At 42.7% G+C, this 16,406-nt stretch overlaps 1 protein-coding gene across 1 annotated transcript; it reads left to right on the forward strand.

Annotated features, from left to right (window-relative positions):
• Positions 1-9,050: 9,050 nt before the first annotated feature.
• On the forward strand, positions 9,051-15,643 carry LOC123138262 (protein LSM12 homolog A). The gene is made up of 5 exons (XM_044558201.1): positions 9,051-9,330; positions 9,449-9,617; positions 13,350-13,430; positions 14,830-14,953; positions 15,058-15,643. Exons 1-5 carry the CDS (start codon positions 9,210-9,212, stop codon positions 15,106-15,108), a joined length of 546 nt encoding a protein of 181 aa, XP_044414136.1. The 5' UTR covers positions 9,051-9,209; the 3' UTR covers positions 15,109-15,643.
• Positions 15,644-16,406: the final 763 nt, after the last annotated feature.

Consider the following 16,406-nt stretch of genomic DNA (forward strand, 5'->3'; position numbering starts at 1 on the left):
CAATAATCTAGTTCACTTCACTATGTGATTGTAATGAATCGAACACCCATGGTGTTTGATCATATCTTGCTTGTGAGAGATGGTATTAGTCAACGGGTCTGAACCTTTCAGATCCGTGTGTGCTTTACAAATCTCTATGTCATCTTGTAGATGCAGCTACCATACGCTACTTGGAGCTATTCCAAATAACTGCTCTACTTTACGAATCTGGTTTACTACTCAGAGTCATCCAGATTAGTGTCAAAGTTTGCATCGACGTAACCCTTTACGACGAACTCTTTTACCACCTCCATAATCAAGAAAATTCCTCAGTCAACTAGTTACTAAGGATAAGTTTGACCATTGTCACGTGATCCATTCCTGGATCACTCTTGTACCCCTTGACTGACTCATGGCGAGGCACACTTCAGGTGCGGTACACAACATAGCATACTGTAGAGCCTATGTCTAAAGCATAGGGGACGACCTTCGTCCTTTCTCTCTCTTCTGCCATGGTCAGGTCTTGAGTCTTACTCAATACTCACACCTCATAACACAGCCAAGAACTCCTTCTTTGCCGATCTATTTTGAACTCCTTCAAAATCTTGTCATGGTGTGTATTCGTTTGAAAGTACTATCAAGCGATCTTGATCTATCCTTGTAGATCTTGATGCTTAATGTTCAAGCAGCTTAGTCTAGGTTTTCCATTGGAAAACACTTTTTAAATAACCCTATATGCTTTCCAGAAATTCTACATCATTTCTGATCAACAATATGTCAACAACATATACTCATCAGAAATTCTATAGTGCTCCCACTCACTTCTTTGGAAATACAAGTTTCTCATAAACTTCGTATAAACCCAAAATCTTTGATCATCTCATCAAAGTGTATATTCCAACTCCGAGATGCTTACTCCAGTCCTTAGAAGGATTGTTGGAGCTTTGCATACTTGTTAGCATCTTTCAGGATTGTCAAAACCTTCTGGTTGTATCACATACAACCTTTCCTCAAGAAAATTATTGAGGAAACAATGTTTTGACATCCTATCTGCAAGATTTCATAAATAATGCAGTAATTGCTAATATAATTCCAACAGACTCTTAGCATCGCTATGAATGAGAAAGTCTCATCACAGTCAACTCCTTGAACTTGTCGGAAAACATCTTAACGACAAGTCGAGCTTTCTTAATGGTGATACTTACCATCATTGTCCGTCTTCCTTTTAAAATCCATATGTACCCAACAGCCTCGTACGACCATCAAGTAGTTCCTCCAAAGTCCATACTTTGTTTTCATACATGGATCCTATCTCGGATTTTATGGCCTCGAGCCATTCGTTGGAATCCGAGCCCACCATCGCTTCTCCATAACTCGTAGGTTCATTGTTGTCTAGCAACATGACCTCCAAGACAGGATTACCGTACCACTCCGAAGTAGTACGTGTCCTTGTCGACCTACGAGGTTTGGTAGTGACTTGATCCAAAGTTTCATGATCACTATCATTAGCTTCCACTTCAACTGGTGTAGGCGCCACAGGAACAATTTCCTGTGCCCTGCTACAGATTGGTTGAAGTGATGGTTCAATAACCTCATCAAGTCTCCACCATCCTCCCACTCAATTCTTTCAAGAGAAACTTTTCCTCGAGAAAGGACCCTCGAAACAATCACTTTTGCTTCCGGATCTGAAATAGGAGGTATACCCAACTATTTTGGGTGTCCTATGAAGATGCATTTATCCGCTTTGGGTTTGAGATTATCAGGCTAAAACTTTTCCACATAAGCTTCACAGTCCCAAACTTTTAAGAAATGACAGCTTAGGTTTCTCTAAACCATAGTTCATACGCTGTCATCTCAACGGAATTACGTGGTGCCCTATTTGAAGTGAATGCGGTTGTCTCTAATGCCTAACCCATAAACGATAGTGGTAATTCGATAAGAGACATCATGGTATGCACCATATCCAATAGGGTGCAACTATGATGTTCGGACACACCATCACACCATGGTGTTCCAGGCGGTATTAGTTGTGAAACAATTTCCACAATGTCTTAATTGTATACCAAACTCATAACTCAGATACTCATCTCTATGATCATATCATAGACATTTTATCCTCTTGTCACGACGATCTTCAACATCACTCTGAAATTACTTGAACCTTTCAATAATTCAGACTTGTGTTTCATCAAGTAAATATACTCAGCATCTACTCAAATCATCTGTGAAGTAAGAACATAACGATATCCACTGCGTGCCTCAGCACTCATTGGACTGCATACATCAAAATGTATTACTTCCAACAAGTTGCTTTCTTGTTCCATCTTACTAAAAAATGAGGCTTTCAGTCATCTTGCCCATGTGGTATGATTTGCATGTCTAAAGTGATTCAAAATCAAGTGAGTCCAAACGATCCATGTGTATGGAGTTCCTTCATGCGTACATACCAATAGACATGGTTCACATGTCTCAAACTTTTCAAAAATGAGTGAGTCCAAAGATCCATCAACATGGAGCTTCTTCATGCGTTTTATACCAATATGACTCAAATGGCAGTGCCACAAGCAGGTGGTACTATCATTACTATCTTATATCTTTTGGCATGAACATGTGTATCACTACGATCGAGATTCAATAAACCATTCATTTTAGGTGCAAGACCATTGAAGGTATTATTCAAATAAACAGAGTAACCATTATTCTCCTTAAATGAATAACCGTATTGCGATAGACATAATCCAATCATGTCTATGCTCAACGCAAACACTAAATAACAATTATTTAGGTTTAACACCAATCTCGATGGTAGAGGGAGCATGCGATGCTTGATCACATCAAGCTTGGAAACACTTCCAACACATATTGTCATCTCACCTTTAGCTAGTCTCCGTTTATTCTGCAGCTTTTATTTCGAGTTACCAACACTTACCAACCGAACTGGTATCTAATACCCTAGTGCTACTAGGAGTACTAGTAAAGTACACATTAATATAATGTATATCCAATATACTTCTATTGACCTTGCCAGCCTTCTCATCTACAAAGTATCTAGGGTAGTCCTGCTTCAGTGACCGCTCCCCTCATTACAGAAGCACTTAGTCCCGGGCTTGGTTTCAACCTTGCCCTTGCCCTTCTTGAAACTAGTGGTTTCACTAACCATCAACAATTGATGCTCCTTCTTGATTTCTACTTTTGCAGTGTCAAACATCGCGAATATTTCAAGGATCATCATATCTATCCCTGATATGTTATAGTTCATCACGAAGCTCTAATAGCTTGGTGGCAGTGACTATGGAGAACCATCACTATCTCATCTGGAAGATTAACTCCCACTCGATTCAAGTGATAGTAGTACCCAGACAATCTGAGCACATGCTCAACGATTGAGCTTTTCTCCCTTAGTTCGTAGGCTAAGAAACTCGTCGGAGGTCTCATACCTCTTGACGTGGGCACGAGCCTGAAATCCCAATTTCAGCCCTTTGAACATCTCTTATGTTCCGCGACGTTTCAAAATCATCTTCGGTGCCACAATTCTAAACCATTTAACATTACTGAACTATCATGTAGTCATCAAAACGTGTATGTCAGATGTTCGCAACATCCACAAACGATGTTTGAGGTTCAGCACACCAAGCGGTGCATTAAGGACACAAGCCTTCTGTGCAGCAATGAGGACAATCCTCAGTATACGGACCCAGTTCGCATAATTGCTACTATCAACTTTCAACTAAATTTTCTCTAGGAACATATCTAAAACAGTAGAACTAAAGTGCAAGCTACGACATAATTTGTAAAGACCTTTTGACTATGTTCATGATAATTAAGTTCATCTAATCAAATTATTAATGAACTCCCACTCAGATAGACATCCCTCTAGTCATCTAAGTGATACATGATCCGAGTCAACTAGGTCATGTCCGATCATCATGTGAGACGGACTAGTCATCATCGGTGAACATCTTCATGTTGATCGCATCTACTATACGACTCATGTTCGACCTTTCGGTCTCTTGTGTTCCGAGGCCATGTCTGTACATGCTAGGCTCGTCAAGTCAACCTAAGTGTTTCGCGTGTGTAAATCTGGCTTACACCCGTTGTATGTGAACGTTAGAATCTATCACACCCGATCATCACGTGGTGCTTCGAAACAACGAACTTTCGCAATGGTGCACAGTTAGGGGAAACACTTTCTTGAAGTTTTAGTGAGGGATCATCTTATTTATGCTACCGTCGTTCTAAGAAAATAAGATGTAAAAACATGATAAACATCACATGCAATCAAATAGTGTCATGATATGGCCAATATCATTTTGCTCCTTTTGATCTCCATCTTCGGTGCGCCATGATCATCATCTTCACCGGCATGACACCATGATCACCATCATCATGATCTCCATCATCGTGTCTCCATAAGGTTGTCTCACCAGCTATTACTTCTACTACTATGGCTAACGGTTTAGCAATGAAGTAAACTAATTACATGGCGTTATTCAGTGACACGCATGTCATACAATAAATAAAGACAACTCCTATGGCTCCTGCCAGTTGTCATACTCATCGACATGCAAGTCGTGATTCCTATTACAAGAATATGATCAATCTCATACATCACATATATTTCATCCATCACATCCTTCTTGGCCATATCACATCACACGGCATATGCTGCAAGAACAAGTTAGACGTCCTCTAATTGTTGTTGCAAGTTTTTACGTGGCTGCTATAGGTTTCTAGCAAGAACGTTTCTTACGTACGCCAAAACCACAACGTGATATGCCAATTGCTATTTACCCTTCATAAGGACCCTTTTCATCGAATCCGATCCGACTAAAGTGGGAGAGATTGGCACCCGCTAGCCACCTTATGCAACAAGTGCATGTCAGTCGGTGGAACCTGTCTCACGTAAGTGTACGTGTAAGGTCGGTCCGGGCCGCTTCATCCCACAATACTGTCGAAACAAGATAGGACTAGTAACGGTAAGCATATTGAACAAAATCAACGCCCACAACAACTTGTGTTCTACTCGTGCATAGAATCTACGCAATAGACCTAGCTTTGATACCACTGTTGTGGAACGTAGCAGAAATTCAAAATTTTCTACGCATCACCAAGATCAATCTATGGAGATACTAGCAACGAGAGAGAGAGAGAGGGAGTGCATCTTCATACCCTTGAAGATCATGATGCGGAAGCGTTACAAGAACGCGGATGAAGGAGTCGTACTCGCAACAATTCAGATCGCGGTTGATTCCGATCTAAGCGCCGAACAACGGCGCCTCCGTGTTCAACACATTTACAGCCCGGGGACGTCTCCTCCTTCTTGATCCAGCAAGGGGAGAGGAGAAGTTGAGGGAAAACTCCAGCAGCACAATGACGTGGTGGCGATGGAGCTCGTGGTTCTCCGGTAGGGCTTCGCCAAGCACTACGGAGGAGGAGGAGGTGTTGGAGGAGGGAGGGGCTGCGCTGGGGGAAGGGTGTGGCTGCCCTCCCACCCCCTCCACTATATATAGGGGCAAAGGGAGAGGGGGAGGCGCCCTAGGGTTTCCTCTAGGGGGCGGCGGCCAAGCAGATTGGATCTCCCTAGGGAAAATCCTAGGGAGACTTGCCCCCCAAGCCAAGCAGGTGGAGGATTGCCTCCCAAGCCAGGTGGAGCCGCCCCACCTCCCCAAATAATGTGGGAAAGGGTGTGGGGGGCGCACCACCCCTTAGTGGGCTGGTTTGCCCCTTCCCCTTTGGCCCATGAGGCCCTCCAACACTTGTCGGGGCTCCCGAAACACCTTTCGGTCATGCTGGCCATAGCCTGGTACCCCCGGAACACTTTCGGACTCCAATACCCTTCGTCCAATATATCGATCTTCACCACCGGACCATTCCAGAACTCCTTGTGATGTCCGGGATCTCATCCGGGACTCCGAACAACCGTAACCACATGCTATTTCCCATAACAACTCTAGCGTCACCGAACCTTAAGTGTGTAGACCCTACGGGTTCGGGAACCATGCAGACATGACCGAGACATCTCTCCGGCCAATAACCAACAGCGGGATCTGGATACCCATGTTGGCTCCCACATGTTCCACGATGATCTCATTGGATGAACCACGATGTCGATGATTCAATCAATCTCGTATACAATTCCCTTTGTCCATTGGTATGTTACTTGCCCGAGATTCGATCGGCGGTATCCCTATACCTTGTTCAATCTCATTACCGACAAGTCTCTTTACTCGTTCCATAATGCATGATCCCGTGACTAACTACTTAGTCACATTGAGCTCATTATGATGATGCATTACCGAGTGGGCCCAGAGATACCTCTCCGTCATAGGGAGTGACAAATCCCAGTCTCGATTCGTGCCAACCCAACAGACACTTTCGGAGATACCTGTAGTGCACATTTATAGCCACCCAGTTATGTTGTGGCGTTTGGTACACCCAAAGCATTCCTACGGTATCCGGGAGTTGCATAATCTCATGGTCTAAGGAAATGATACTTGACATTAGAAAAGCTTTAGCAAACGAACTACACGATCTTGTGCTATGCTTAGGATTGGGTCTTGTCCATCACATCATTCTCCTAATGATGTGATCCCGTTATCAATGACATACAATGTCCATGGTCAGGAAACCATAACCATCTATTGATCAACGAGCTAGTCAACTAGAGGCTCACTAGGGACATGTTGTGGTCTATGTATTCACACATGTATTATGGTTTCCAGTTAATACAATTATAGCATGAACAATAGACAATTATCATGAACAAGGAAATATAATAATAACCATTTTATTAGTGCCTCTAGGGCATATTTCCAACACCTACGGGTTCGAGAATCACATGTAGACATGACTGAGACTCCTCTTCGGTCAATAACCAATAGCGGGAACTGGAGGCCCATATTGGTTCCTACATATGCCACGAAGATCTTTATCGGTTGAACCATGATGTCAAGGATTCTGCCAATCCCATATGCAATTCCCTTTGTCCGGCGATATGTTACTTGCCCGAGATTCGATCGTCGGTATCTCCATACCTAGTCTAATCTCATTACCGCAAGTCTCTTTACTCATTCCGTAATACAAAATCCCCGTGACTAAACTCATTAGTCACTTGCTTGCAAGCTTGTTGTGATATTGTATTGCCAAGAGGGCCTAGAGATATCTCTCCGTCACACGGAGCGACAAATCACAGTCTCGATCCATGCAACCCAACAAATACCTTCGGAGATACCTGTAGAGCACCTTATGATCACCCAGTTACGAAGTGATGTTTGATAGCACACAAAGTATTCCTATGGTATCCGGGAGTGGTATGATCTCATGGTCTAAGGAACTAATACTTGACATGAAGAAAGTTGTAGCAAATAACTGAATGATCTGATGCTAAGCTTACGGTTGGGTCAGTTCATCACATCATTCTCTTGTTGATGTGATCCCATTATCAAATGACAACTCATGTCTATGGTCAGGAAGCCATAACCATCTTTGATCAACGAGCTAGTCTAGTAGAGGCTTACTAGCGACACGGTGTAGTTTATGTTTTCACACATGTATTTAAGTTTCCGGTCAATACAATTCTAGAATGAATAATAAACATTTATCATGAACAGGAAATATGATAATAACCATTTTATTATTGCTTCTAGGGCATATTTCCAACAGTAAAACCATACATCTTGCTTTGATTATATTGATGTGATGGAGTATCTAGTAAAAGATGACCTACCTCGAGGTCGTATGGTTGTGTTCTAAACCCTAAGGCTGGTAATTGTGCCTCTAAAGACTAAACTCCACGGCTTATATACACACACACACCGGGAGTACCTAGGTTACACACATGGCCGGTTGCTAATCATGCCTACTAGTGAGCTATCCTTGAAGTGCACGCCAAGTCTTCCGAGGTTTCCATCTTGATCATGTCGAGGTTCATAGCTTCTGGAGTCCTTCCTTGTGGAGATTGGTGGGCCGAAAACTCGACCCATGAACTGCGGGTCGTATAGGCTAGTACCCCTTAGTCTAGGACACCGTCACCAGGCCACCCTTAGTTCTTTGAAGATTAATACACCAGTGGGTGAACGTCATCCCCATTCTCCTTAAACAGGTTCCCCAAGTGACCACAAATAGCACACCAGTCCGACAATCGTTCATACTTGACTTTGTAAATCTGACGCATAAGATCCCGAACCATGGAGACAACATTTTTAGCGGTTTCTGAACTTTTTCATCCAAACGTGATAGAGTTACCAGTAAAATCATAAGACTGTGATTCAGTGTACATTACTTCTCCAACCTTGGTCGCAAGGGGTGCGACTAGGTGAGCGTATCCATTCGGAACATCATGTATCTAAATCCATAAATCCAACCTATCCAAACTAATCACCGAGGGCTTCATCACACCATCATATGGAGCAATGATGACCGTGTTTCCTTGGAAGTTCCAAGGTCCATCTTGCATCACCTTCTCCTAGTTGCCGAGGCAAAAGAACTGAAGGATATGCAGTATCTTTGAAGGGCCTAAATTTCACATCTCGAGCCAGATTCCATGCTAACCTCATATTCTTGAAGAACCAAGCTTGGGATTAGGGTTTCTCCATGTGCGCCCTTATGATCACCATCCACCTAGTGGCAGTCGACGCCTCCTCCTTTTCATTAAAGACCACGTCGTCCAAATCTTCCTCACGAAGACCCAACTCCTTCATCAGGGACTCCACCTCGCTAACTGCCTCTGATCCGGATGCCGTTGAGGACGTCAAACCTGACAGTGGCTTTTCTCCATCTAGAAGTCCTAACCTGATGAAACTAGATCGGGTATTTGTTGTGGGTAACCCTAGCATGCGTGCAACCCTTGAAAACACCCCTGACTAGGACCGGGCGGCGATCGCAAGGATCAACCCGTATCAGCCCAAATTGAGGGGGGAGGAACGGCGGCAGGGAACAAGGAAACTCTACGGCGGCGTGGTCGGCGCGGAGAGAACTATAACCCTAACAGGAGGGAAACTTTTGAGGTTTGATGCAGAACAAATTAAAAATGCCTCCCTGTATGGGCTTACAAAGGCAGGCCCTGCAAACGGGCCGTGGTCTTTTCCGCATCCCCACCTTGTTCTCCACTGGCACGCGCATCTCCCCGCAGAATCTGCCGGACTCTGAAACCCCACGCAGACACAGCTCCGCTCCGCCCTCACGCACCTCACCCCGGCCACCTCCTCCCACCCACCGCCGCCGGCGGAGCCATGGAGGTCGGCGGCGAGGAGTTCGCGGTCGGCGTGGTGATCTCGGCGAAGACCACCCTCGGGGAGGAGTTCGAGGGCCAGATCGTCTCCTTCGACCGCCCGAGCAACCTCCTCGTCATCCATATCCTTCCCAAATCCCCCTTTGCTTCCGGCCTCCGTCTCCATGCCATTTACTTCTGCCTCCTGCTCTATTTCTGTGTGCTGCGTGGTTGCTTTGTTTCCATGACGGCGTAGATCACAGGAGGGCGTGGGCAGGGCGGAGAGGGGCGAGCGGCGGAACGTGAGGGTGCTCAAGGCCAACTACATCCAGGAGTTCTCCGTCGTCGGCAAGTACGACGACCCGCTGGACCCGGCTGGCTGTGTGCTCGACCTCGCCGCCATCCACGCCAGGGAGGAGGCCGCCCTCAGGTGTGTCATACTGCATCCCAAACCCTTTTGGTACTACTACTTTTTAGTCATTGCTAGTTAGGCATGTGATGCTTATTTTTATCTTGTTTGAATTTTAGATGCGGTCAAGATTCATTCAATGAGCTCGGAAAACATGAACACCACAACATTGTTTTGGATTCTATTTATTGTAAATGCGAATTCATGTTTGAGGACACAACAATAAAGCAAGAAGAAGTATATAAGAGCTTCACAATCCTCATTTGACCAATATTCTCTTTGTTCTTAAATTGAACCTGACTCTTCTAGTTGGTAAAGGTGATACTGAAATTGGGTCTGCACATGAAAGTGATAGCAAGTAAAGGAGATACTGATATAGCTGACTTGAGCTATAGCTTGATTAAGCAAGCTAGCTATTTAGAACTTGCCACACATTTGGTTATATACAAATAAGCATAGATCTTTTGAGGTTGGTCACTTTTATGAGAGAAGGCGGAGCACATCTCTACTATTAAAGGGGAGTTTGTACGTCGTTCGTCTCCCAGGGCCCCACCGATTGAAGGATCTTCCCACCATTCTCTTTTTTTTTACCGACTGCAACCCCACCCAGTTTGGTAAGTGTTGATTCAGTTACATCTTCCTTTCTTAGGATGCACTCATGTGTCTCCTCAGCAGATCCACTACCATAAAATAAATATATTAATCATCAAACAAATATTGTCTCCAGCAGTACCAGCCAATTCACTACCATACATGGCAAATCAATCTATCTATCTTCTACATCTACACTACCTAAAAAAGACATAACATTCCCTTTTCGCCCAACCTTCGTTCGCTTCCATTCCATGCTTAGCACACCAAGAAAACCAGAGGAAAGCCTACCCGCTACCCACACACGCACGTCCATCCTCCCCTCTATTCCACTGGGTTTATTTCTTCAAGGTTAATCAAATCTTTATTTTTTAGAGAAATAGAGAGGGGTTGGTGGAGGAGGGGGAATTATTTAACAGTAAATCGAATCAACAATACTGCCTAATGTACATGAGTATTCTAAGGTATATGTTAGACATAATGTTAAACCATTAGAATGTATGTACCCTGTTGCAACGCACAGGCAATTAGCTAGTAATGAGAGAGAAGCTGTTAAACATTTATTTGGTGCATAAAATTCTTGCCTAGGAGGGCTAGGCAATTCAGCTCTCCTCGCTCTAAACTGCTTCTAAAAGCCAGGATTCTTCGCTTGTTCCAGTCCAGTCACAAAACATGGCCAGGCTAGGCTAGAAAACTTATTATCCAAAGCCCTGTCCCATTGAAAGTTCACTATCCTGGTCTAAAAGCATGACTGCAAAAAGGCATAACAGTTTCCAAATAGAAGATACATAAACAGGGGAGACACCTCTAAAATTAATCACTCCATAACTAGATTGGGTACTATGGTCATTTCCAAATCAGTCTTCATCTGCAGAAAATAAGTGGAAGAAGCAATCTGCAAAACCTCAACGGGGCTGTTCATAACCCTTGTACACACACATCTCACTTGATTGGTTTTTAGACATACTTCAGAAATGACTGCATTTTTCTCATTCACTAACACGGCAGCACATACAAATGTCAAAATATAGCAACAAGGTTGGATTTCACGAATCGGTGGTCCTTTCAAAATTTATTTGTGTTTACAAACCGGTGACCAAAATAAGCAGCTTTACTATCCCAATAACACTTTTCAAGAAAGGCGAAGTATGACTAGTAGCATAGGCGGGCATTTGAGGTTCTGGTATTGCATTGACTATTACTTTCCAATTTTTGTTGCATTCAGACCTGCAACTCTTGATCCAAGAGGCTAATAAGCAGATATTGCGGTCTCTCAAATTTTGGTGGCCTACCCCCCCCTCCCTGGAGTTCTCACTAAATAGATCTCACCTAGGTAGGTCGTACTAGTGGTGGGCCTCATAATTGTCCTACAAACAGTGCACTATTTAGCTGTTAATAGCATAGCCCACCTAGGTTGATGATGCATCATATCGTTTTGATGGATCTGGAGATGATATTCCAGCAATATAGTAAGGACTGAGATTGAATGTGTAACCAAGGAAAATTGGAAAATTTAGAACAGTGCACTATGATTGTCCTACAAACAGTGCACTATTTAGCTGTTAATAGCATAGCCCACCTAGGCAACTTGATGATGAATCGTATCGTTTCGATGGATCTGAAGATGACATTCCAGCAATATAGTAAGGACTGAGATTGAATGTGCAACTAAGGAAATGGAAGAATTTAGAACTGATATTGATACTGTGGTTTTGGGTTAGAATAGGGGAATCAGTTTTGGTATTTTGTTGGAAATTCAGTTGTTTCCTTTCTGGCTCTCCAATCATCGAATGATCAAACCTGTATTGGCCTTGTTTGTAGCTAAGCAGAAGTTCCTTTTTCGCGATGCAAAAGTGGATTGATAAATCTGGCAGATGTATAACTGACATAGTATGTTATGTGTCATTTTAGAACTCGTGGCTGAACTGATCATGGTTAACAATTTGGATCTGGGTTCGGGTCAATTTTGTTCCAGAGTTTGTTCTTCTGATTAAGGATAGCAGCTTCAAGTACATGCATGCAATAGCCAATACTGCTGGGCTGCATATACGGTATGTTTAGATGGTGCGAATTTTTGCCATGCCAAATATTGGGCAGCCTATGACTATCTGGCACTGGCTTGATTTGTTTTTCAAAAATTTGGCTGCCAATGGAAACCCACCTATCTCTCACATATTCCTACCAAATGGTTGCCAATGAGGGTGCAAGAATCCTTGGCCAAAATTTGGCAAGCCAAGTCTTTTTGGTAGGGCGAGATTGGGTGCCAGCCAAACACACCCATAGAATGCACTAATACCTTTAAGGTTTACTACACTAGGCCATAAATAGTAGTTATAGAAGTCTTGATAATTTCTGAAAATAATTTTTGGCATGGAGATGATAACACACCTACTACAGCAGATCCAAATTCGATTCACAACTTTAGCCACTAGTTATTTGGGTTCTTTGGCTGTTAACTTGCTAGATGACATTTGACTTCAGACTCAGTGTTGAGTTACTAGCATTTGGATTGTCTCTGCGAGTTGATGAAAATCTACCATTTAGGGGTATATATATATTAGAGTATTTGGGCAATCTGGTGTTTATAGTTATATAATAGTAATAGCTCAACAGGTGAATTATTACATATGGCAACTGATTAACCACTTAGATGGAGAAGTATGCAGAAAATAAATAGCATCATAAACACTTCCATTTTAACACTATGCATTTGTTTCCCTGCATTGAACCCAAAACGAAAATGATAAGTGCGGTCTGTTTTGGTCAGAGTTAATCCCAATGTATTGTCATAATGCAAATTCTGACAACAATTGATTTCATGCACCTATAGGTATGACTTTTGAGGGGTCAGCGCTTCCTGGGAAATGCTATAAACCTTAGTGGTTGACTAATGTTGTGTATGATAACAGTCATGCCTCTTTATGTCACTGGTTTTGTGCTAAAGAGCTAGCAAATTGGTTATCTATGATTTTGCCTATTACTTTTGCCATTTAGGATTTATCCCTCGCGATTCTTGTTTTTGGTGTTTATTGGTTCTATCATTTATGGTGATGTGTTTTATCATGCTTAATGTTACTGTCTAGAAGCTGAAAATTAGCTTGCATGTTGTTGGCTTCTGCACTGCGACATTTTGGTTCTCACACTGCATGCTATGATGCACAGGCAAGCTGAGATTGAAGCTGAGAGAATTGGTGTTGGTGTCACCCCAGAAGCTCAAAGATTATTTGATGCATTGTCGAAGACGTAAGTTTGACCTTTCATTATGTCTCTCTTGGATATTCATGCTTTTGACCATTTTCCTCTGAATCGGCCTTTATTTTTGGACTCGTAGTTACCACATTTGAATTCGAGGAAAGAAACTAGGAACTGTTAGGTATATATGCTGCTCAAATCTTTATTAGTTTGTTTCACATTTTGTTAGTATTAGCCCCATTAGTGGTGCGGGATCCTGAGCCCCTCTCCTTTTGGATAATACTCTCTTTTTTTCACTCTCCACCGATATTACGTAACAAAGACAAGTAATTCGGGACGGAGGGAGTACATTCTCATGTCCACTTTCTTGTTTGTGAAGTTTGTATTTGCAAAAAAGGGAAGTAAACGTGCAAGCCTGTGTTTTTTGTATGATATCGAATCTTCTAGTTTTGGCCTGTTCAAAAGCTGGAAGAACATTATTTTGCAGAAAATTGCTGGCATGTGTGTCAACTTGTTTTTGAGGTTAATTTTATGCAACTTCCTGGTGTGCTAGCTCTTTACACAGAGCTAGGCTGGGTTTCGAGGGTTCTTTTGGTGGATATTGTCAAGCTGGTGTCTCAGTATGTTCTTTGATTCCCGTCTGTTTCTCTGTGTAAGACTTGTGTTGCTGATTTGGTTGAGGCTTTTCTGACGAAGCCGAGAAAGTTTTTTTTTGGGGGGGGGGGTCATATAAAGGTGCAAAAAAGGGATATTTTGCATTTGCCAACAGAGGTCGGGGTAGACCGAACTTGACATGGGAAGAGTCCGTTAAGAGAGACCTGAAGGATTGGAGTATCACCAAAGAACTAGCTATGGACAGGGGTGCGTGGAAGCTTGCTATCCAGGTGCCAGAGCCATGAGTTGGCCGCGAGATCTTATGGGTTTCACCTCTAGCCTACCCCAACTTGTTTGGGACTAAAGGCTTTGTTGTTGTTGTTGTTGTTGTTGTTGCATTTGCCTGGAAATGAGATATGACTAGAACCAGCATCAACCTTGTCCCTGAGAAATAATTGTGGAAAGAGATGCTGCATAGGTATTAGGTAAGCGCCATAGAATGCTGAAACATTCTGTACTTTAGTCAAAGTTGCAGCACTTTATGCTTTTTCCCGTAGCAATAGTTTCCTTTCAATCCGCTTTACTCTGAACAAATCGATTTCACTTTATGTGGTCTCCTACAATTTGTCCACACTAAACTATGTATGTTTTACTATGAATTTGGGAGGCATTTCTAAAACATTTTCAAGCTCTGTTGGTTATGCTGTGTGTATTCATCAGTTTCTCTACCAGTCAGTGATCCTCATGTGTTGCACCGTATTGCAAATGTTTTGTGTATATGAAAAATCTATGGAGACTTTGACTTCTGTCTCTAGATCCTCATATCACTAAATAACGGAGTCTATTTTCCCACCAGGCTTCCAGTTCATTGGGACAAGACTGACATTGTTGTAATGAAGGAGGTTCGCGTATGCAGTCCGTACCTGCCTGAAAATGTCAGCGGCGGAACATCAGCTGCTAATGAACGGGTTAAGAAAGTGGTAATGCACCTGTACTTGTAGATCAATGTTTACACTTTTAAACGTCTGAACCAGGAAAATGACTAATCGTTGTTTTCTTTTGGTGTGTGTTTTATTTGGTGCAGCTGGACTTTGAGAGGAAAAGACAACATGTGCGTGTACCTGGCCAATTCTAACTTATTCGACTTGACAAATTTTCACCTCAACTCCTGCTGTGATATGTTTCTAAATCCGACCTTATTTGTCCAGTTTCATCAGTTGAATTTTCTAAGAATCTGTTTCAGCATGCTGTTCTCACAAACTACCACACTAGCAAGCTTATTGATATTCTGCTATTAGATGCCGTATGTGGTGGTGAATAATTGCAGCACACTGCTGATAATTCTGTGGCTGATAGTGAAAGGTTGTGTGGCTGAAGCAAACTAAGGAAAGAAAATAGATTGGTGGCACTGAAAGAATAGGAAGTTGTATAACAACTAAGAAAAGAGGCGGAGCAAAGGCAAAACTGAAAATTAGTCTCTCAGACTTTGTATTACTCTTCCTGGTGGAATAATATTTCCAGCTTGTGCTGTTGTATTCTTTTGCTTCCCTTGCAATCCATGGTACTGGACATGTAAGGCGAAATCGTGTAGCTTTATTGGTGAGATGATATCACGGCATGGTTCCGTTCATGTTTTGCGATTGAATGCACAAAGAATTGTTTGTACCCCAGTTAATGGCCGGGACTCTATTGATGCGTAGTGGAGTGCTTTTTTTTCGCGGGGTAGTGGAGTGTTTATATGGTGTAGGGTTATGCTATTTTCTTCAAGCGGAATAGCAAATACGAGCAAAAATGTGAAGGGTAGATTTTCTCAGAAGGGAAAATGGGTTATGTTGCATTGCATCAATCAGTTTGCTACCTGTATCTTTCGGTTATGCCTGTTGGGCCGAGGATGTGCCGGTTAGATGCCTAGATTCACGTGCTTTGTCCAGCATCGTCCTATTTAGTCTGCAGACAACACACCCACATGGTTGTACAAGGATTCAGCACAAGCCTTGCATAGTGGCAACTACTCCCTCCATTTCTAAATATAAGTCTTTTTAAAGATTTCAATATGAACTACTCCATAAGAAGAAAAATGAGTGAATACATCTGTATTTATTCATATTGAAATCTCTAAAAAAAACTTATATTTAGGAATTGAGGGAGTACGATGGTAGTCTATTTTGCTTCAGTGATTCCAACCCTAGTACATTGGTTCGGATGATCGAATTATTGGTTTCATGGTTTGAGTAGAAACCGGTTTTCAACAGTCCTACGCACCCATATTTGTAACAGGCGGACCATTGGGTTCCCAGTTTGTTCTTTAAATGCTCTCTCCCCTCTTGCGGTTCTTGCCATTTATTTCTGTATACATACCACGGGCTATTCCCTTGTATCGGGTCTTTTCCTCCACCAACATATCTGAGTACTTGTAGTTTCGTGGCCTCAGGT

Source organism: Triticum aestivum, chromosome 6B (assembly GCF_018294505.1).
Source record: "Triticum aestivum cultivar Chinese Spring chromosome 6B, IWGSC CS RefSeq v2.1, whole genome shotgun sequence".
Lineage (NCBI taxonomy): Eukaryota > Viridiplantae > Streptophyta > Magnoliopsida > Poales > Poaceae > Triticum > Triticum aestivum.